Genomic DNA, 22,814 nt, shown 5'->3' with positions numbered 1-22,814 from the left:
AGAAACACGTAGATTTGTAGCCCTTCCAACGAGATGGATAGCTCTTGGAAAGGACAGACACTTTTCAGATTACAGCCTGTCCGAGAATTGCGTGGCATCCATTTCGTTTGGTGATTAGGACACATAGCGGTTAAACCTGGAACTTCAACTCGAACTATTCAGAGATTTATAAACTCGCTTTTGATGATACTTGCTGTTTTATGATGCGAATTTTTGTTACCTAGGGAGGAGTTGGCCTAGTCGTGCCTTCCACTAATTCGTACCACCCTGATGCCAGCGTTACTGGTAAGAGCCAGGAGACCGGCGCAACCGGCATATAATCGGGCCCTCCGAGGGCAGTGTTTAATCTACTGAAATTTACTGAAAACTAAAATTAAAATACAAAATAAAATATGGTCAATGATGGAGGTAGACTGATTGCGTCTTTTAAAACATTCAAAACATAATAGGCATCAACAAAATTTTGGAGAAAAAAAAATCGGATTTTTTTTTTTTGAGGGTGGGGGGGGGGGGCTATTTGTAAAACGAACATCGTAATGACCTTGACCTTCCTTCATCGGCGCTCACTTGATCCAAAACCGCACACAGAGGACCAGGCTCCGGGTTACCTATTCAGGGTGCTTTCCGGTATTTAGGATGTTTTCCGGTATTTAGTGTTTTTCCGGTATTCAGTATAAAATGATGTTTTCTGGTTGTTTTCCGGTGTATAGTATGGCCCGATATATTGTAGAATTCAGTCAAATTCAAATTATTTTATTCTTACGTTATGTATGTGTGAAATGTTGATAAGAAATGGCCGATTGTCAAGTATCATTGTCATTCTAATAAACAAAGTCTAGATTGTTATTAATGTTATTGACATACGAAGATGTGACAAACTAAATATCGCAGTCATAAGATGGCCTACCTTGACATGTGAATAAATATCTGGGGAATAATAATTATATAATTTTGAAGATTTAGATCTTGAATCTTTAATAGAATGCAATAAACTAAACTCGACGTTAAATTAAATAGCTCAAATAGGTAGATTTAGCTGCAACAAAACTATTTCTTCATTTTGTTGTTGTATTTCGACATTTGTATCTTAAAATTAACATTTGTATCTTAAAATTAACATTTGTTTTACAAATCAGACATTTGTTATATCAGATTTGTAAATTGTAATTTTGTTAAATTTAATTTTATTTTAATATCTCGGTCAACAAATTCATCTAACCTGAACATTATGACGACAGAGGACGCTACTGGTGGGATGAATTCAACCTGCTATACAATAAGTCACCATACAATAATGGCGAATCTTTGAGAGCCCACAATGAAATGTCATCTTTTTACATTATGTACTCCAGAATTGTGACATAAGAAAAATCGCTCGATGGGCGTGACAGTCAGTGGTGACAGCATTGAAATTACCTGTGTGGTATAGCTAATCCGGTTCTTCAATAAAGAAAACAAATTGAAAGTAGTCTATTGTTAGTAATTAGGCTATTGTCTGATACATCCCGCGATACATTAAACAATTACCCGTTTTTTTAACTTTTCGATTCGAATATGATCTGTTTTCATGTTCAAGGTATGTAAATGTGAATATGCCAGAAAATAATTTATATTCTGAAAAAAGGTAAATGAACCTTCTGTTCAGCCGTATTCAGTGTGATATCTGGAATTTCATATTATGGTCCGTATTTAGACATTTAAGACCCCCCCCCCTTCAATCGTACCATACAACTTTTCCAGGTATCTTCTGGCATATTTATATTGAAAAAAGGTCAAGGTTGCACGGTACTACACTTTATTAAATGAGTGGAGATGGAGAGGTATATCTGTTCATATACTATTGGAAAGTTTGTTTATTGGTTGCTACAAAAATGTACATTATTTTCTGGCACAATATACATACCTTGAATAAAGATCAAATGTGAATGGCGCTAACCTGTATTAAATTTAAATGATGGGGGTGGGGGGGGTATTTAACGTCAAAATACGGACCATAACACAATGCATACCATTAAAATAAAGGTCCATATATTATACCGTTTCAAAATTATGAAATGTGTTCTGGCACATTCATATTTACGTACTATGTTAAATTAGATCAAATTTGGATCGTATTGAACTCTACTTTAGTGAGATGACGGGATCATAATACGGGTCTTAATACGAAATTCCAGTTATTGGGTGATGCATAATAATACGTAGTATAATGTTTGTTCAGTATGACATAAGTTGGTATTTATTCACGCGACACCAGGATGTATATCACGTGATAAGATTATACTTGTTCTTTTATACACGGGTATTGAAGTATGACTACACAAATATTAGTATAGATTACATACAATGAATGTATATGAAGACAGGTCGATATAGCGACTTCTAGAACTTTAAATGAGGCCGAGGTGACATTAACAGGCTTTAATATTTTAATATTTTGATTAAATATTTATAATGAATGGTAGGCTTTTGTGAATCAGACTCTACGAGATGAGTGATGAACTGATTTACAAACTATTTATTATGACGTGGTATATATGTGGTTATAATCATACAACATACACTCTGGTCATATTCTAAATGAGAGAGAGGGAGAGAGAGAGAGAGACGTCATTTCGAGGCTACCATATAGTACAATTTTATTTCAATAATTCGCTTCCACGTAGGGATCTTTACCAGAAGGGTGATGCCTGGGAAGTTAGGCAGGCTAAAGATAAACATAAGAAGTGTAAAACAATTTATAATATAATCTGTATCAAATGAAATAAAAATAATACAAAAGACAGAATGATATACATGTATAACACAATATATAATATAATCTGTATAAAGTAAAGTAAAATAATACAGAATATTATACAAGTATAAAGAAAATGTTACTAAACTATGCTGCAACAGTAATACGGGTTAAAGATGCGTTATAATAGTTCAAATAGATCATACAAATGAATATATTGAAAATTTCATTCAAATGACTTGAACAAGATGTGGCATAGATCTTGTTTCAGTCCGTTTACATCTCTGCCATCAGATGGTTTAGAAGGTTGAATATAAGCTTGTTATGTGAATAAATGTCTAAATAATAGTTTCTAAACATTCGAATCCAAAAGAAAGACCACCTGCAATAGGCAGATTTGGCTTTGTATCTTTAAATATAGAAAACGGGTTTGCCCGTACTATAACAAGTCACATCTATACATAATAGCCTGGTTTTTCCAGATATAAATAAACCTGACGTGTAGTTTGTCAAGAGGGTGAATAGTTTGTTATTATATGTAAAGGAATAAAAGACAAGGTAACTTAAATCTTATAAAATAAACCTAATTTATGTTAAAATGTTATTCAAGACCGTAGATAAAATACTAATTAAATCTAATTCATGTTATACTGTTAACCAATACAGTGGGTAAAATACTAACCAACCGGTTCGTTTACACGGAGTAAAATACTAACCAGCCGGTTCAATTACTAGCCAACAGGTCCGTTTACAGTAGGTAAAATACTAGCCAACCGGCCAGTTTACAGTGAGTAAAATACGAACCAACAAGTCCGTTTACTGTAGGTAAAATACTAGCCAACCGGCCAGTTTACAGTGAGTAAAATACGAACCAACCGGTTCGTTTACAGTAGGTAAAATACTAGCCGACCGGTCCGTTTACAGTAGGTAAAATACTAGTCGACCGGTCCGTTTACATTGAGTAAAATACTAGACAACCGGTCCGTTTACAGCGGGTAAAATACTAGACAACGTATTTTTTTTACAGTGCTCAACATTCTACTACATAAACGACGGGTTAGTGTTAGTTAAACTTCTATAACAGAATCACCTTAAAACGGATATTGACAGCTCTGTTAAAAACGAAGATTTACCAGAAACGGATAAACAAACAATACACAAATGTAACAATTCTTTCACAGCTGCACAGGTGATGTTTGTCAAATCAAGACCATTATTTTGTGCTTTTTATACGCCCATATTTTGTTTGTGGATACTCTATAGGTCATACTATTTATCCAATTTTGTCGAAACTTGCAATATAGGTTTATATCGGGCCGTAACATCCTGGATTATAGCCCCATATTGTCCGAAAATCTCTTTCTTAGCTTATTCTCTATGTCCATAGCTTGTTTTATATCTTACAGATGCAACTATAGTTAATTATAACATTCATTTGGAACGTCCACCATACTAGATAAATATTGGGATGATCACCATATTAATGTTGGGATGATCACCGTACTAGATAAATGTTTGACTGGTCCTGGAATCTATAAATAAGAACATAAAATGGAAGGTATTGTGTGTTTATTAATCTATGTAGATATATTGAAGAGAAAGAGGTAGTTGACTAAATCCTTAATCTGACTGGTTGTTGAATCTGTGTATCGTTGAATATCTTTGTTAGAGTGAAATACATTGTAAACAGGTTGGTAAAATTGGGGTAATATTGATATTTTAAACAATGTTTAGTATGTCATCGTAGTTGATGTGCTTTTATACCTTGTCTATAAAACAGACTGGAATTCCAATTACCTAATGTTTGTTTTATTTTCAGAAATCCGAGTATCTATTATAGGAAAGACAGGGGTTGGTAAGAGCGCATTAGGGAATGCGCTGTTACAACACAATATCTTTAAATCACAACAACAGATTACCTCTGTAACATCAGAATGTGGTTCGGGACAACGACATCTTCAGTTAAACGGTGTAGATACCTTACTAAAAGTTGTGGATACACCAGGTTTGTTTGACACGGGTAACAGTAACAAAACAATAGCCAAGGAAATCGTTAAATGTATTCATATTTTATCACCAGGGCCGCATTTATTTATTATGGTATTCAGAATTGACTTAAGACTCTCAAAAGAGGACATAAAAGTTCTTGAATATTTTAAAAACACTTTCGGTGAACTGATTGATAAATTTGCCGTTGTGGTGTTTACTGGGAAAGATCTACTGGTTGATCGAAGTGAAGATGGTGCTATAGGCGACTTTCATACTCATTTGTCAACATTTAGTGATGTTTTTAAACACTGCCAATCGGCAACGATCAATAATGGAAGGAAACATACAACAGAAGGAAAGACGAAGGATGTTGATGGAATCTTACAATTACTTCAGACAACTATACAGAAAAATGGTGGGGCCTATTATAAAAACGAAATGTACGAAGTGGCGAAGAAGTTGTTTGAAGCCAGAATACAAGACCAAGAAGTAGTCAATCAAAACAGATGGGCCGAAATAGCTAAACTGACGAAGCAAATTGAACAATTCAAACAACGGGAAGAGGAACAAAAACAACGAGAAGAGCAATGGGAAGATCACCAAAAACAACGAGAAGAGGAACAAAAACAACGAGAAGAGCAATGGGAAGAGCACCAAAAACAACGAGAAGAGGAACAAAAACAACGAGAAGCCAGAATACAAGACCAAGAAGTAGTCAATCAAAACAGATGGGCCGAAATAGCTAAACTGACGAAGCAAATTGAACAATTCAAACAACGGGAAGAGCAATGGGAAGAGCACCAAAAACAACGAGAAGAGGAACAAAAACAACGAGAAGAGCAATGGGAAGAGCACCAAAAACAACGGGAAAACGATTTGAGAAATTGGGAGCTAGCATTGAAACCAAAAGATGGACTGTCTTACACAGAACAAGCCACCACATCAGCATATCAATACGGTACGTTATTTACTATCATCACCATCCTCAGGCATGATACTAACATCATATGAATACGGTACGTTATTTACTATCATCACCCGCAGGCATGATACTAACATCATATCAATACGGTACGTTATTTACTATCATCACCCTCAGGCATGATACAAACATCATATCAATACGGTACGTTATTTACTATCATCACCCGCAGGCATGATATTAACATCATATCACTACGGTATGTTATTTACTATCATCATCACCCTCAGGCATGCTACTAACATCATATCAATACGGTATGTTATTTACTATCATCACCATCCTCAGGCATGATACTAACATCATATCAATACGGTATGTTATTTACTATCATCACCATCCTCAGGCATGATACTAACATCATATCAATACGGTATGTTATTTACTATCATCATCATCCTCAGACATGATATTAACACCATATTGTTATGTGTCTAGTAATATATGTTGTTATGTAAATCAGTGCGGGTATAGATGTATGATAATATTGTTATGTCTAGTAATATATGTTGTTATGTAAATCAGTGCGTGTATAGAAGTATGATAATATTGTTTTCTACTCGTTACCTTGACCTGAATTTGTTCATCATATTCATCTGATTTCATTATGTTATATAGTTGTCATCACATTCATCTGATTTCATTATGTTATATAGTTGTCATCACAGGGAAATAAGTTGCATAAAATTCTTGTTACTCTCGTGTTTGTGTTAATAAAGTGGAGTCAACTGCAATACGACATATCCGGTAGTAAATCAATTGTAATTATAGATTTGGTTTGATGCTTTCCAAAAGTGCGTTTTATTATATGGCACGAAGCATAATGACCTGTAAGAAATCCTTTAGTTGAATTTTAATTTGTCATTGGTGATCATCATTATTTTAACGTCTTATAAACAAAAACTTGCTATAATAATATTATTGTCAATGATACAAATTATTACAGCCACAGGTATAATATCGTCGTGTTTATTGTTTCAGAGAGTCCACCTCGTGCCAAGAGGAGAAAGTTCATATCTAGAAGAGAGAAAGGGATGATGTCACCTGAAGATAACAGTAGGATAATATCTAACTATTATGACTCTATAATTATTTATGTAATCTTGTAATTAGTTCTTGTCCATGGCTTATTTGAAGAATTTAACGAAAATTATGGGAATAATTTTGAGCGTGAATGCCAACCTTTTCTGAAACCACGTGACTGTGAGAGGATGAACATTACTGATTTTCAGCCAAATTGAGGGCAATTATTGAGTGAACAAAAGACTGGATGAAATGGGATTCAACGCCTTACATGTCTGAGCAAATAAAATCTGGTATACACCACGTAGCGTGCTATGAAATATTTATGTTACTTTGTAAGACCTACGGATACCTAAACGTCGTCTCATTGTCACTGTGCAAATAGTACTGTTATTGATAATCTCTGTGCAATGTAGAGAGAAATCATTTTGCCTGGACAGCGATGGCTCTGCCAACTTTCATCAGCATGTCAGTTTCGATTTTGGGATTTCCTCATGGGTGTTTGATATTGGCATTGATCAATCAAAAGTAGAGAAAAGAAGCCATCATGGTTTAAAGTTAAAATGCGGATCTTCCGTTTGTCCTCAAATGTTATATAAATCATTAATTCACATGTCAAGCATACAGTTTACCTCGTAATTCATTTTCGTCAAAGTAATATAATTTTATACGTTCACATTATAACTTTTATTGTCGTCGCACCGTCCGTCCACATTTTGTTTGTGGACACTCTACAGGTCAAAAAATTTTATCAGATTTTGACGAAACTTGAAATATAGGTTTATCTCCCAAAGATCTCGCCTCCCTTCGATATCGGCGTGTATTGGATCGTAACTTCATGGATTATGGCCCCTGATTGTACGAAAAATCGTGTCATTAGCTTGTGGACATAAATTTGTTATGTCGGACCGTAACACCCTGGATTATAGCACCTTATTGTATTTTTTCTTTTAGCTTGTTTTCTGTCCATCTGGGCGCATCTTGCATGACAACGGCTTGTTAACAATTTGAGTGGGGTGTCATCTATACTAGAGAAGACTCAATAACCGTATCTATTGTTTTTACCAAACTCATTTCGTCTTGTTGAACTCATGCGCATTGTTCTTACACTCATTTCAATTATAAAACACAAGTCGTCATTAATATTCCTTATCAATCATAATCTTCAAACGTAGTATTCGTATAATTATTCATGTAATATTGTAATTAGTTCTCGTCCATGGCTTACATCTATATGAAGAATTTGACTTCCCACCTTTTCTGAAAACCATGTAACCGAGAGAGGCTGGGTGCTATTTTGTCTCAGTCAGAAGATTTCAAAATTTGGGGTAATTATTGAGTGAACAAAAGATTGAATGAGATGTGATTTAACGTCTTTCATTTCTTCACCAACTCGGCAACTGAAAATTGGTATATGCCATACCGCGTACCGAGATATGTTGTTTATATTATGTACACCACCGCCGCCAACACTGGAATCCACCAGTGCAAGATTCACTCTGTGAATAGTACTGTTATTGATAATCACTGTGCAATGTAATATGGTAGGGGGGGGGGGTCATTTCGTCCAGGCGGCGATATATCGGCCAACTTTCGGCCAACTTTCGGCAAAGGTTTCACCCCGGTCTTTATTTTACTACGTAACATTTGTCACGAGTTATATTGACTTCAACAGTTTATGTAACTGCTTGTCCATTATTGTGCATAATCTCTCTCTCTACCTCTCTCTCTCTGTGGAAGCGTTCATTTAATACCTTTATTGGCAGGACGATCTAACATGTCTGGTAAGACAAATAATGGTAAAAGGAAATCTTCAGAAAGTCATTCCACTAGTAAGAAAACAATTTTCCAACTAGAAACACGACCAACCCCTAGTACCAGTAGTAGTACAGATACTGGATCAGCTTTAGTTTCACAAACAGAAACTTTACATGGTAATACCAGAACAGGTAAATATATTTCAAACATTAACATTAAAATCTGGACAATCTTTATAAACAAATCCAGGAAGACTATAAGGATAAATCTTATATTGCCCAGTTATAAAAATACATCGTATTGACCAGGTACAAGAATATAAGGATAAAGTTGCCAATATTATTTCAATGTTCACGGTGCAAAATGCATATGTCCGCAGTTCTTCAAATACGTATTCTAGTTTTACAATTTGCAATTTCCATTCCACCACAATACTAATGTCAAAGTGTTAAAATACAGAATACACTTTTCAATAATACTAAATACAGTATAATAGTTATTTTGCACATTACACTTCTCCATTCTGCATTTTACATAATAGACAAATGCATAATAGAACTATCTAATTCAGATGATATTTAGACTAGCCTACTGTTGATGAAATTGAAGCAAAGTTGATCAAATAGTGTTAGGAGAAACCCAACGGGACCGTATACAAAGTAATATAATAATTATAACAACATGTATGAGATACAATACAATGAACACAGAGGCAAAATTTCACAAATTGCACTTTTAACCACTGAAAACTTGAGTCTGGCCCGACAAAACCCATTTAATTGTTGAATGGACAGTAAACCCCATTTCGATTAATTTTCATTCCACGCTACATGTATAAAATAAATACAATCTGATTATACCGACATTAAATTTATTGTTTAATTATATTAATATCCAGGCCAAGAACAGATGCATTTGTAGTGCCATATTTTTTTTTATTTAATATTAGTTCTGTGCGATAGGTGTTATGTTATCGGAAGGTATAGTTTAGACTTTTAGCTACTTTGTGATCAGTTTTTCGTTTATGATCCTGAAAGCAGAATTCATATTTATATAAATGTGCTTTTCTCATAAATGGGACGGGGTCAGTTCCCACTGGCAAACCAATAGTTTGCTGTATTATCTGATCTCCAACTTCAGCTATGGCATTGTCAATGAGAAAATGAATAATGTTTTGAAACTTTTCTTTATCCATAACGATAGTTTCGGCATTGCGACGTTTAATAATCCATTTACCAACTTCTGAGTAAATGGCCATCAACTTTATATTATTTTTTGATTGAAACAATAATTATCTATCTTTTCAAATACACTGTACATGTATGTATCATATATCTATATTCAACATTTATGTTGTAAGATGTACCCAAAACAGTATTACATTTCAGAGTAAAAATTAGAAATGACGATGTTCTGTAGCAAAGGTTTTCCCGGCTTTGTCATGATTTCATTATGTTTCACAGGAAATAGATTGTATAAAATTATAATAGAGTTCTTATTCCTGGACTCACAGTTACTCTTAAGGTCGATGGTTATGAAATGACGTTGAAGTACAGTACATCATTTCCGGAAGTTACTCCCATGTTTTTGTTTATAAAATGGTTTCAATTCATAATTATAGATTTTGTTCGATGCTTTCCGGAAATGCATTATATTATATGGCATTGAAACATCAGTGATATTTTTTTTTGCATGAAGTCCATTTTCAAATAGTAGTCATTACACCTGAATGTTAATGATACAAATATTTGTTGTTATAGACACGGGTATAATATCTTGGTGTTTATTGTTTCAGTTGAATACCAAGAGAGTCCACCCCATGCTAAGAGGAGAAAAGTTATAGCTAGAAGAGAGAAAGGAAAGATGCCACCTGAAGATGAATTTAGGATAAGATCTAACTACGTGTATTTAACAGAGAATCTGAATCCTCTACACCCATTATTAGACAGCTTAATTGAAATGTATGTCCTAAATGAAGATGACTTGGAAAAAATCAGTAGAGCGGAATCTAGCGGTGGTACAAAACAAATGATTCGTCAATTTCTAGATATTCTTCAAACTTGTGGTAGACATGCATATCCAAAATTTATTGATTGTTTATATATATCAGGATATGGAGCAGTAGCCGAACAATTATCATCGGGTAAGTAAAATAGAACAATTTACATTCGATACCATTATTTTAGTTTGTCAGCGATATTGAATTAAATACTTTCCTTCGAGGATTCACCTATTATTCTTATATTAATATGTTGAAGTGGATTTATTTCAGATATATGACATAACGTTATTTTGTTATTTATAATAATTTCAGATGTTGATATGGGTGGAATAGTTAAAAGGGAAGTGAAACAATTACAGGCAGAGAAAAAATATTTACAGTTACAGAAAAAACTTCAACAAATAAAACGGGAGAGTGAACAGGCGCTTCACATATCTTCCACAGAGAACCGGCGGATAAAAACGACGTTGAACTCATGGAGGATAGCTTTAAAAACAAAAACCAATATCTTGGTTCGATTCAAGTCCGAGATGAGAACAAAAACGAAGCTACTGGACCGACTAAAAGAGGAAAGGGAGACAAGAAATGAAGATCTACAAATGACGAAAGTGAGAAACAGTATTTTGTGCGATGAGCTGGACCGAATTTATGAACAAAATGTTATAATAGACAGAATTAAAGAGGAATTTGAAGATGATGATAATGGACAAGGTAAGCTTTATTCGGTAATTAACAACCAGTAGTGTTTCTTGGCCGACTGTATCTTTAGTATTTTTGTTGTAAAACAGATGCTATGTTCAGAACAGAATACGTTTTGGCCAATCCCAGTATCCAGTAGCTTGACTCGTTATGGCATAATACCCCCTTTGTATTTTGAGGATTTGTAAATCTGACATTGTTCACATTATTATTACGTGTTCATATCCATTTAGTTTATATCTGTCTTTATTTATTATGTAGGGGGGGGGGGTGAATGGCCAAATGGTTAGCACGTGCGCAATGTTTTATAGGGCTTGTCATTGAGTCGCCTGGCGTGGTGTCAAATCCCCGGTTGTACGTGACAAGGAGTAGGGTCACCTGTCCAACCTCGTGGGTTTTCTCCGGGTCATCCGGTTTTCTCCCACTGCTAAAGACCCCTACGCTCAAGCGAATGATTGAAAAAAAAATAAACCATATGCTAGTCCCGAAATGACCAAGTGTGTGTCGAGTGGAAATTTAACCCCATTTCTCCCGCTCTTTCTATTTATTCTTTAATATCGCAATATTTCAGATGTAGGAATAAATGAATCCGATTATTCGTCAGTTGATATTCAAGCAACAGATGGGAAACTACTGGGAAAACAAGAACCTCTAGATGTACATCAGACTGATGATAACGACTGTAGTCTACCAACAGATGATAAACTACTGGTAAAACAAGAACCTCTAGATGTACATCAGACTGATGATATAGATTGTAGTCTACCAACAGATGATAAACCAGTTGATAAACGGTTGATAAAACAGGAATTTTGGAATATAGATGGGATTGGTGATATGGACTGTAGTATACCGATATATGATCCACAGCTAATTAAACCAAATTCACCGGATAGATTAGTAGACGACATTACAAAAGGTTGTCAACTTAATATAAAATACGATATAATCCTACCTAGGCAGTCCATTTATTGTCGCCGTTGTGGCTTTACAAAATGGATTTTTGCACCTGATTCCCGACCTGATTTACGTAGTGGACTTTATATGATCACATTTTGTTTATAATAACCATTAATTAAAACATTGATAATAATAAACACTAATTAATATTACATCGACAGAAGACCATTGACCAATCAGAATACAGATATCATAATCCACTGCCTAGAAATAAAAGAACAAAATGGCACAGCCTTGTTGACAAGAACAAATATATAGTAATTAATCAGTTTGTCTGATGTAAACACGAGTTTGTCTTCTAACTTTACATACATCAACCTGTCTGGTTAACAAAAACATATAATATGTTTAAAAGACGATACATAATGCGTTAACCTTAATATGTATGCTTTTTAATTTTATACATTTTAGACAAAGTTGTTGAACATACTGGCTTGTTTATCAAAAAAGAACCACAAGAGATAAATGAGACTTGTGGCGTAATGCAACCAACTGTTCTGTCTTCTACTACAAGACCAGATATAGATCAGACTAATGGTATATCCCAGCCAGCTGTTGATCAACAAGGTATAGCACAATATTCACACGCCATATTAAATGTTGCAATAATTGATCTCTAAAAACTGTTCAACGGACATTATAGATACCCATGATTAACATATTGAGGTGTATTACATTGGCTGTTATAGAATCTCATTGAGATGAATAAGGTATTGTTTAAAAAAATCATAAGGCTGAGGACAGATGAATAGTGTGCTTAGTTTGGGGTCACCAAGGTCTCTTCCGGTCAAGAGGGTGGGGTGGTGCAAAGGCATTAACCTATTCAAATCATGTAGTTCTAACTTGTCGGGCATAACACATTTCGTGTGGAATTTACTCCAGGTATTTTGGATGGGACGAGAGAAATTGAAAAAAGTAGGATGAACGGCAATTGTCCATGAGGGATGATATAACACTAACTTCTAAACTACCAGTATCTGATAAAACCACTTCGTTTTTGAGTTCATAACAATGAAAATAGAAACATTGAATAAATATTAGACTCACAAAAAAAACACATTTTATAGACTTGATCCTCTTAAATATTAGAGTGGACGTTTTATGCCGTTGTCCACGTCCGTTCAGACGTCTGTTCTCATTTAGGTGGGTAGGAAGCTGGCTGGCTATCCTGGAGATCGCGTGTTCCATCCCTGCATTGACTGAGAGAGAGGTCGTCGGGATTTTCCGGCGTGGTTTCCCCCTTGTCGGTGGTGCAGGATGGATGGTCTGACAAGGACAGCTGTCTAGTCTAGAGATCAAATTGTTTCCTTATTTCTTTTATGAAACTGAGATTATATCTTCAACATTGCAGATGGTTGCGATTTTGGCACGTATCTAACCGTAACCTTGTGGATTATTGTCCGTGATTATAGTTTATGGAACCTCTAGAAATCATAATTATTATTCGATTTGAATTGACGTTCAAATATATGTTGATTACACAACAATCGTAGATGAGTTATGGCAACTTCCTGTTAAATGCCCTACCCCACCCACCCTTCTTTTACACAAATAGTAGAAAAGCATAATGATATTATATACAAAGGTGGTCCAATTATTGTCCAATTTCACTGTATATTAAAGATCAAACGATTTTAGATGACCCCCTGTCTTTTACATAAAATGTGTAACTAGGTTAGTGGGCGTTTTCTAGTGTAGGGAGCCGCGGTGACTCAATGAGTAAGACTTTGGCTCGCTAACCTGGAGGTTACATGTTCGATTTAGGTGTGGTTTTCTCTTGTCACTGGTGCTCGACAGGATTGCTGGCAAGGGACAACATATAGTCGTCCTGATGGGACAAAAAACTGAGGTCTGGTGTACACATAGGCTAGGCGTCACATAAAATATCACTTTGCTGTTGAAATTCGATATGAGAGTAGGCGGTAACGCCGCTGTTCGGCCAAAATTACCCCCGTAGAACACTGTATGGCATAGTAGGGCATATTCCTTTCTTCATTATCCCAGCCGTAGCAGAACAGTATAGGATGGCAAGCCCTATTTTGTTTCATTTCCAGTGTTTTTAATTGGGAATAATACCATTTATATATATTATCCTGATTCGAGGTAATATGTTATGTAATTTGGGATAGGTTATTGTAGTATTGTTTGATCTATGAAGGTTATTGTGGTATTATTTTTCCGTAAAGATCATCTGGTCACATTATGGTCCAAATCTAATAAGATCATGTGACAAACAGTTTGATATACATGAAGTCATTATAGATTCCATGACGTCGAGGACACCGTTACGTCATCCGTGGCAACCAGTAATGTTCGGTAACCAAGTGTCGTATCTAAACGTACCAATTATATGACCGTGTTAAATTTCGACATGTTTTGTTATTTGTTTCGACCTGTTTATAAATGCCATTCATACCAACCTCCGTAGTCAGTGGTTCAAATTCAACATTTATGTTACTTATTACATTTTAGTCTTATACATAATGTACCTCAATTAATATATTTCAGATATTACAACTTTATTGACACCAGGTCATTATTCACCAAATGTAGAGTCTTGTCTACAATCCACTTCCCAACATCAGGATCTAGAGTCTGGTCAACCATCAACATCACGGTGTCTAGATTCTAGTCATATTAATCAACGTAAAGATGATACAACACCAGTTAAAACATCACCTGTTTACGATGATGATAAAGTTGTTAGACCAGTAGATAAAGATACATTACATACTGTTTGTGAACATGGTACATTAGACGAATTAAATTCTATTTTATCAGATAAAACAATTGATTTAAATAGTACAGATGATTTAGGTAGGGGAGCCATGTTTTATTGTATTAGATCGGTTATTCAACCTGTAGATAAACTAGAGTTGTTGATATCATATGGTGCTAAACTTGATGTTAAAGATAGGTTAGGTTATAGTTTATTATATGAGGCGTGTTTGTATGGATTTGTAGAAACTGTTAAATCGTTTTTAAATACAGGTAGGGTAGTAGATATAGAGAGTAAGATCAATGCTGGTATTTCCCCAATACCTGTAGCTATATGTTCACGTCAACAACCTGTAGAAAAACTAGAATTATTGATATCATATGGTGCTAAACTTAATGTTAAATATAAGAATGGTAATAGTTTATTACATGTAGCGTGTGAGTATGGATGTGTAGAAACTGTTAAATTGTTGTTAAATACAGGTAGGATAGATATAGAGAGTATGAATAAGTTTGGTGAAACCCCAATACTTGTAGCTTTTCGTTCACGTAGACAACCTGTAGAAAAACTAGAATTATTGATATCATATGGTGCTAAACTTGATGTTAAATATAGGTTAGGTTATAGTTTATTACATGAGGCGTGTGGGTATGGATGTGTAGAAACTGTTAAATTGTTGTTAAATACAGGTAGGGTAGATATAGAGAGTAAGGATAATGATGATAAAACCCCGATACTTGCAGCTATACATTCACGTAGACAACCTGTAGAAAAACTAGAATTATTGATATCATATGGTGCTAAACTTGATGTTAAAGATTGGTCTGGTAATAGTTTATTACATGTAGCGTGTAAGGATAGATGTGTAGAAACTGTTAAATTGTTGTTAAATACAGGTAGGGTAGATATAGAGAGTATGAATAAGTATGGTGAAACCCCAATATTTACAGCTTTACTTTCAGATAAACAATCTGTAGAGAAACTACAGTTGTTGATATCATATGGTGCTAAACTTGATGTTAAAGATAAGTATGGTAATAGTTTATTACATGTAGTGTGTAAGGATAGATGTGTAGAAACTGTTAAATTGTTGTTAAATACAGGTAGGGTAGATATAGAGAGAAAGGATGATGATGATCAAACCCCAATACTTGTAGCTTTTTCTTCATATAAACAATCTATAAAGAAACTAGAATTATTGATATCATATGGTGCTAAACTTAATGTTAAAGATCGGCGTGGTAATAGTTTATTACATGTAGCGTGTAAGGATAGATGTGTAGAAACTGTTAAATTGTTGTTAAATACAGGTAGGATAGATATAGAGAGTAGGGGTGATTATGATGAAACCCCAATACTTGTAGCTATACGTTCATATCGACAACGTAGTGAGAAGATGAGAGTATTGGCAAATTGTGGTGCTAATCTTGATGTAAAATATTCAAATTATTCAGGTGATAGTCTACTGCATATTGTATGCAGACGTCATGAAGTAGAAGATGTGGAATTTTTGTTAAGTAAAAGTAAAGATATAGAGATAAGAAACAAAGCAAATGAAACTCCAATAATATCGGCCCTGCGTTCATCAAAACAATCAATACAAAAGGTCAAACTATTATTAGATAAGGGTGCTCAACTAGATCATTCCCCCAGCTTACTTCACTATGCCTGTCAATATGGCAGTCTAGATTGTGTTAAATACTTTATTAATAAAGGTTTAGATATTGAAGGCAGGAATGGTGAAAATGAAAGTCCTTTAATGTTAGCTATTAGTTCAACAATCCAGTCATTAGAAAAGGTCAAGATGTTATTAGATAAGGGTGCTAAACTAGATCATTCCTCCAGTATACTTCACTATGCCTGTCAATATGGTGGACTAGATTGTGTAAAGTTTTTTATAAACACAAAAAAAATCGATATAGAAAGTAGGGATGATAATAATCGAACACCTCTATTTGATTGTGTTTTGACAAAACGAAGAAATTTTATAAAGAAAATAGAATTATTGATGTCTATGAATGTTAATAAATTGGTTAGAGATATAAATAATTTGAGTGTATTACAATTTGCTCGTAAACTTTCTAGAAAAACATGTGTACAATATCTTATTAAAAATGGTTTTACTGATTAATGAATAGCTTATAGAAAACCGTAAATTATAAAATTATGTTTGAAACTACATCTATTGGGTAGCAAGGTACAGCCATTTGAATGGGGTGTGGACGTAAAAGATCCCTGGAGAGCTGCAATTCGACAAAAGAGTAGGCTACTGTATGACATACACCCGTCTTCATTATTAGCCCAGTCGGGGCAGAAAAGTAGGACGTTAAACACCATTTTATTTAGTAATAATTCTATGTACATGTACATACCAATAATATCATACTTTCATAGGTAAATCTTGTTTACGGTAGTCTCGAACACCATGACATTTCAACCACAGTTATATTTTAATATTGTAAACCATATATAGACATTAACTTGTATTATAGACATTGACCTGTATTATAGACATTGACCTGTATTATAAACATTGACCTGTATTATAGACATTGACCTGTATATCTATATATTTATATCACAGTTATTATTGGATTATATCTGTATAAATATTTATCATATATGAATATACTGAAGGTAAATAAAACAAACTATATTTATTTTATTGGTAACCTTGATCAATAGACATGTGACTGAATGTAGGACATGTTGTTAATTACAATAGAATAAAGAGACACGGGGAAGGGGGTTTAACGTCTACTCAACACATGTAGGTCATTATGGGACTAACATATGGTAGGCTATATCTTTATTCTACTAATTCGCTTGAACAGGACTCTTAATCAGTAGGAAGGGGAGGGGGGCAGAGAAAACCCACGTGGTTATGCAGGTGACACCACAACTCCTTGACAGGTACAACATTGGGATTAAACTTCTAGAACTGAAACGGGGTTTAACGTCCTGTTTTTCTACACCAACCGAGTTATTGTCCGAACGACTAGAAACTGGTTATTGCAAGCCCAGCCTTCTCTCAGACCTACAAGCCTGGAGAAAATTACCCGAACGACTAGAAACTGTTTACTGTAAGCCTAGCCTTCTCTCAGACCTACAAGCCTGGAGACAATTACCCGAACGACTAGAAACTGTTTACTGTAAGCCTAGCCTTCTCTCAGACCTACAAGCCTGGAGACAATTACCCGAACGACTAGAAACTGTTTATAGCCTAGCCTTCTCTCAAACCTACAAGCCTGGAGAAAATTACCCGAACGACTAGAAACTGGTTATAGCCTAGCCTTCTCTCAAACCTACAAGCCTGGAGACAATTACCCGAACCACTAGAAACTGTTTATTGTAAACCTAGCCTTCTCTCAAACCTACAAGTCTGGAGACAATTACCCGAACGACTAGAAACTGTTTACTGTAAGCCTAGCCTTCTCTCAGACCTACAGGCATGGAGACAATTACCCGAACGACTAAAAACTGGTTATTGTAAACCTAGCCTTCTCTCAAACCTACAAGCATGGAGACAATTACCCGAACGACTAGAAACTGTTTATTGTAAACCTAGCCTTCTCTCAAACCCACAAGCCTGGATAAAATGTAAAGTGTTAAGCTTTGTACACACTGCCAACATTTTCGGAAACATCTCGGCAACACACCCGGGCAACAAATATTGACACTGTATACACAGGAAACAGTTCGACAACATTGTTGGGCAACTTAACAACCGTTTCTTGCTGGTAGCTGCCAGGTAGATCATGTGATTTGTGGCCAATTTCTGATTAGACAACACTCGGCAACATCATTGTATTTATTTCGGTAACATTTGGACAACATGTTTCGAATGTTTCCGAACTGTACACACTATCCACTTTTTCACCAACATGGCACCTGATCAACACGTTACCGAAAATGTTGGCAGTGTGTACAGAGCTTTAAGACAACGTTCCTTGAAAGCCCTCTCACTTCTCCCAGACACCAATGTGTACACGGTACCTTTGATTAAACATGCATTATGCAAGAGCAAAATCTGCTTATTACAAGTCTTTCTTTAGGCCTGAAATGTTATCTAAATTATCAATTAGACATTAATTAACTTATCCAGACCATAATAAACTCTCGATGTCAAGGCTAGACTTCGATGTAGGCTGGATTAGATTCCTATATGCCGCTAACGGCCAAAGATAATTATATCAGAAAAAAGTGGATAATCGAGACTATGCTGTTTATATTAATGATTTTAGTAATGATGACCGAGACTATGCAAAAATTTCACCCGCTTCTTTCTCGGCTCATAGTGGATCAATTTGACTGAAATTTTCAGCAAATTACCTTTACACTATCTAGTTTTTAACTATTATAGCGAGAACTGCCATCTCTTTATCTTATCTCCCATAATGTATCTTTAATGTTCCACCCGAACAGGAAGGGCGACATCACGACATGATACCAATCAGCCACTATACATTTCAGGTTCTGCTCAATAACAGTCATCGCGCCCGTACGCCTCTGTGTGCACGTAAAAGATCCCTTGGTAGTTGTAATTCGAATTAAGAGTAGATCGTATCGACGCAGTCCGGGCAGAGCTTCCCTTATAGCACACTGTATTACGTATGCCCGTCTTTATTAGTGGGGATCACGTGGCTAAGTGGGTAAGACGCTAGCTCGCTAGCCTGGAGGTCGGGTGTTCGATCCCTGCTTTGGCCGAGAAAGTTCATCCAGATTTTCCGGCGTGGTTCTCCCTTGTCAGTGATGCAGGACGGAGGGACTGACAAGGAAAGCTGTCGAATGGGACGAAAAACCGAGGTCCCGTGTACACATTGGCGTGCACGTAAAAGATCCCTTGGCAGTTGGAATTCGATATAAGAGTAGGCCGTATTGCTGCTGTCCGGGCAAAATTTCCCTCATAGCACACTGTATGGCGTATGCCCGTCTTCATTAGTCCAGGTTAGGAGCAGAAAAGTAGAACGTTAAACTCCATTTCATTTCATTTCATAGTGCCGCTGTCCGGGCAAAATTTCACTCATAGCACACTGTATGGCGTATGCCCGTCTTCATTAGCCCAGGTTAGGAGCAGAAAAGTAGGACGTTAAACTCCATTTCATTTCATTTCATTTGTCTTTATTAGTAGCTACCGGCAGTTATTTTTAAATATTAATTAATTGTCGATAACCTTGTTGTTTGCCGAACGCCGCACATCTCAGCGTTGTAACAACACCAAGTTTTTCACAATCCGAGCAGAATTGACGTTGTTACTGTCCGTTTAGTAACGCCAACTGGCAGACAACCAACCCCACCCCACCCCTTTTCACGAAATCAGTCATTTTGCTTCAATTTTCAGCCCCTAATTTGCAATGCGAAAATATATTTCCAGGGCCGTACCTAGCGGGGGGGGGGGGCAAGAGGGGGGCAGCTGCCCACCCCGGAAACAATCTGCGCCCCACTTGGAAAAAATCTGCGCCCTTTCCATTGAACACAATAGGAGGCCAGCGACTTACATGCCCAAATCAGTATAGGCGCCCCATAAAGCCAAGTGATATTTGTTGGGCACACACGACGAGATTGGCAGGGCGCCCTACCAAAGTCAATTGGTTTTATGTGAGCCTCAGCAATCAAATGGTGAGGAGCCTCACGCGATGAACTCAACTTGATGGGGCGTTTAAAACGGCGTGATCTGTGGTCCACCTTATCCCAGAGGGCTTTCCATTATGACATGTTTGGTGGGGCGCCTTATAATGACAATAATCTCTGCTCCCCCAATGGGACGCAGTACGAAACCAACGACTAACGTGTCCATATCAGTATGGGCGCTCTATAAAGCCGAGTGACTTTGGTTGGGCACCCACTACGAGTACATCGGCGCCCCCAGAAGCCCTTGCCCCCCCCCATACAAACACATGGTTTAAAATACCGGTACAGAAAATTAAATAATAACTTGAACTTGAACTATACAAATTCATAATCAATAATGATACATTTTAATCAACACTTTAAAAAAAAAAAAAATCGTCGTAGAGTATTCAAAACAAATTAAGAATGAACTAAGAATAAAACTAAAATGAAAATAACCACCCCCCTCCCCCACGCCACATTTTAAAAAAATAAAATAAAATAAAAAGACATAAATAAATAAATACATAAAATAAAATCGTTTATCTATATTCCAGTATCATAATATTTATAATACTCTCTCTCCCCCCCCCCCCCAAAAAAAACCCAGAAAAATTATAAAAAAAAAAACCAATTATTTATCAATTATTTATGTAGCTAACTGTATTAAATAAATCAACATGAAATATAATTTTCTTCCCAAGTTGGCAGTCACCTAGGTACCAGAACACAAGTCGACCATTCTTCCCAAGTTGGCACTCACCTAGGTACCAGAACACAAGTCCACCATACTACTGAAAATACAAAAGATTTAATTATATCAAGTAAAAGTTTATATAGCCAGCACAGCAATATTATTATTCATACCAAACTGTATGTTCGTGTATTTAGGATTTATTAATGTATATATTTTAATCTCAAACATACACAATCCTGATAAATTAAAATAATACCTTTATGCAACAGGTACAAAAATATTTTCTTCCCAAGCATTATGGAACTCTAAATGCTATCAATTAAAATGGACTGTATTAATTCAATTTTCAAAAATTACATCTGAATTTTAAATTACACTTATAAATCTAATAATACACACTGAACGACAAGCAACATTTTCTTTTGTCAAAGTCAGTTGAGGTATTAACTGTGGTCTTTGTCTGTATTGTGGTGGAGTTGCGTCCCTTTCGAATCCGACACGGTGCCGATTTCCAGGAATTGCCACTTTCCACATGGGTTTCCGACCTCAACAATATTTTAGATCACTAATTTAGTGTTTATTTTCATAATTGTAATTAAAAGTTTGAGTGCATCTGCGCGTGTCAGACAATTTCAATAAAAAAAGAAACCTTCAACAATTTATTTAAAGTCCACTTATGTACCGCATGTCAACCGCCATTGGGCCTAACCATTTTTTTGGGACACGCGTGCATACTCTCTAAGAGTGGGGTTGAAAATCGTCCATAGCTGAGCACAACATTGTCTGAGCCCTCTAGCAGTGGAGCCGATCGCTATTATTAGCCCAGTCGGGACAGAACAGTAGGGCGATAAGTCCGATTTCGTTTTACTTTCGTTTTGGGATACATAAAATATTTGGGTCATTAAGGATCAAAAGTTCATATTACATGTTGATGACCTCTTAACCTGGCCTTTTCCACATTCATACGTCTAATAGGTTCACGTTTGGCTTCCACACTAGCCAAATGGGGCTCATAGTGATCTACCTTGCTGTGGTGGGTGCATGTCTCCAACATTTTTAAAATATTATTTTGTAATTCATCCCTTCTACTAATTCGTGCGGAATAACTTCCGGTATCCAATATATTCTTGCGATGAAATAAATAAAGATGAATTTACACTACACTGTCTGAACCGTAATAAATTTTAAACGGATTTATTCCATTATGAACAAACTACTTAATTATGGTTATTATAAACTTGTCTGTGTGTTTGAAATCACCTCCGCTTAAATAAAGTCTATTGTGCAAGTTTTTTCTTTCAAAATTGAAATCCTCACAAACTATGACTTCGAGAAATACAAAAATAGGAGCTAATTACATCAATTATCGGGATAAATCATTTCTTACAAGGGGATGGCGGCAAGGCGTGTCTATCGTAACGGTATGTGACTCTTTTACAACAATTTAGATTTTGTGTATGAACAAGCTATTATTCTCGGTCTCAGTAATGAATTTGGGCGCTTATCCATATAAATACACCCATAGTCCGTTATTTTGTCTTGTTTTAGCCGATTGATTAGAGAGTTGGGTGGGATGATTTTTCTTTTGAACACTGCTGCAGAACAGAAAGAACGACATTCATTTTATGGGCCTTGAATATC

At 35.7% G+C, this 22,814-nt stretch overlaps 2 protein-coding genes across 2 annotated transcripts; both read left to right on the top strand.

Annotated features, from left to right (window-relative positions):
* The first annotated feature begins 4,155 nt into the window (after window positions 1-4,155).
* On the top strand, window positions 4,156-8,241 carry LOC130012438 (GTPase IMAP family member 7-like). The gene is made up of 3 exons (XM_056100393.1): window positions 4,156-4,292; window positions 4,554-5,681; window positions 6,687-8,241. Exons 1-3 carry the CDS (start codon window positions 4,286-4,288, stop codon window positions 6,812-6,814), a joined length of 1,263 nt encoding a protein of 420 aa, XP_055956368.1. The 5' UTR covers window positions 4,156-4,285; the 3' UTR covers window positions 6,815-8,241.
* A 262-nt stretch (window positions 8,242-8,503) lies between these two features.
* On the top strand, window positions 8,504-21,041 carry LOC130010551 (uncharacterized). Its single transcript, XM_056101067.1, has 7 exons — window positions 8,504-8,677; window positions 10,282-10,629; window positions 10,801-11,199; window positions 11,759-12,106; window positions 12,559-12,714; window positions 14,656-15,138; window positions 21,034-21,041. Exons 1-7 carry the CDS (start codon window positions 8,506-8,508, stop codon window positions 21,039-21,041), a joined length of 1,914 nt encoding a protein of 637 aa, XP_055957042.1. The 5' UTR covers window positions 8,504-8,505.
* Window positions 21,042-22,814: the final 1,773 nt, after the last annotated feature.

Source organism: Patella vulgata, chromosome 1, assembly GCF_932274485.2.
Source record: "Patella vulgata chromosome 1, xgPatVulg1.2, whole genome shotgun sequence".
In the NCBI taxonomy this organism is placed as follows: Eukaryota; Metazoa; Mollusca; class Gastropoda; family Patellidae; genus Patella; species Patella vulgata.
The sequence above is the reverse complement of the archived record's forward strand: the minus strand, read 5'-3'. Positions and strand labels throughout refer to the sequence as shown.

Bases quoted from the DNA above. Each gene is read 5' to 3' on its own strand.
- LOC130010551 (XM_056101067.1), top strand. From the start codon at position 8,506: ATGTCTGGTAAGACAAATAATGGTAAAAGGAAATCTTCAGAAAGTCAT. The intron at 12,107-12,558 runs GTTGTCAACTTA...TATACATTTTAG, and splicing joins AGTAGACGACATTACAAAAG to ACAAAGTTGTTGAACATACT. The intron at 12,715-14,655 runs GTATAGCACAAT...AATATATTTCAG, and splicing joins GCCAGCTGTTGATCAACAAG to ATATTACAACTTTATTGACA.
- LOC130012438 (XM_056100393.1), top strand. The intron at 5,682-6,686 runs GTACGTTATTTA...TTATTGTTTCAG, and splicing joins CACATCAGCATATCAATACG to AGAGTCCACCTCGTGCCAAG.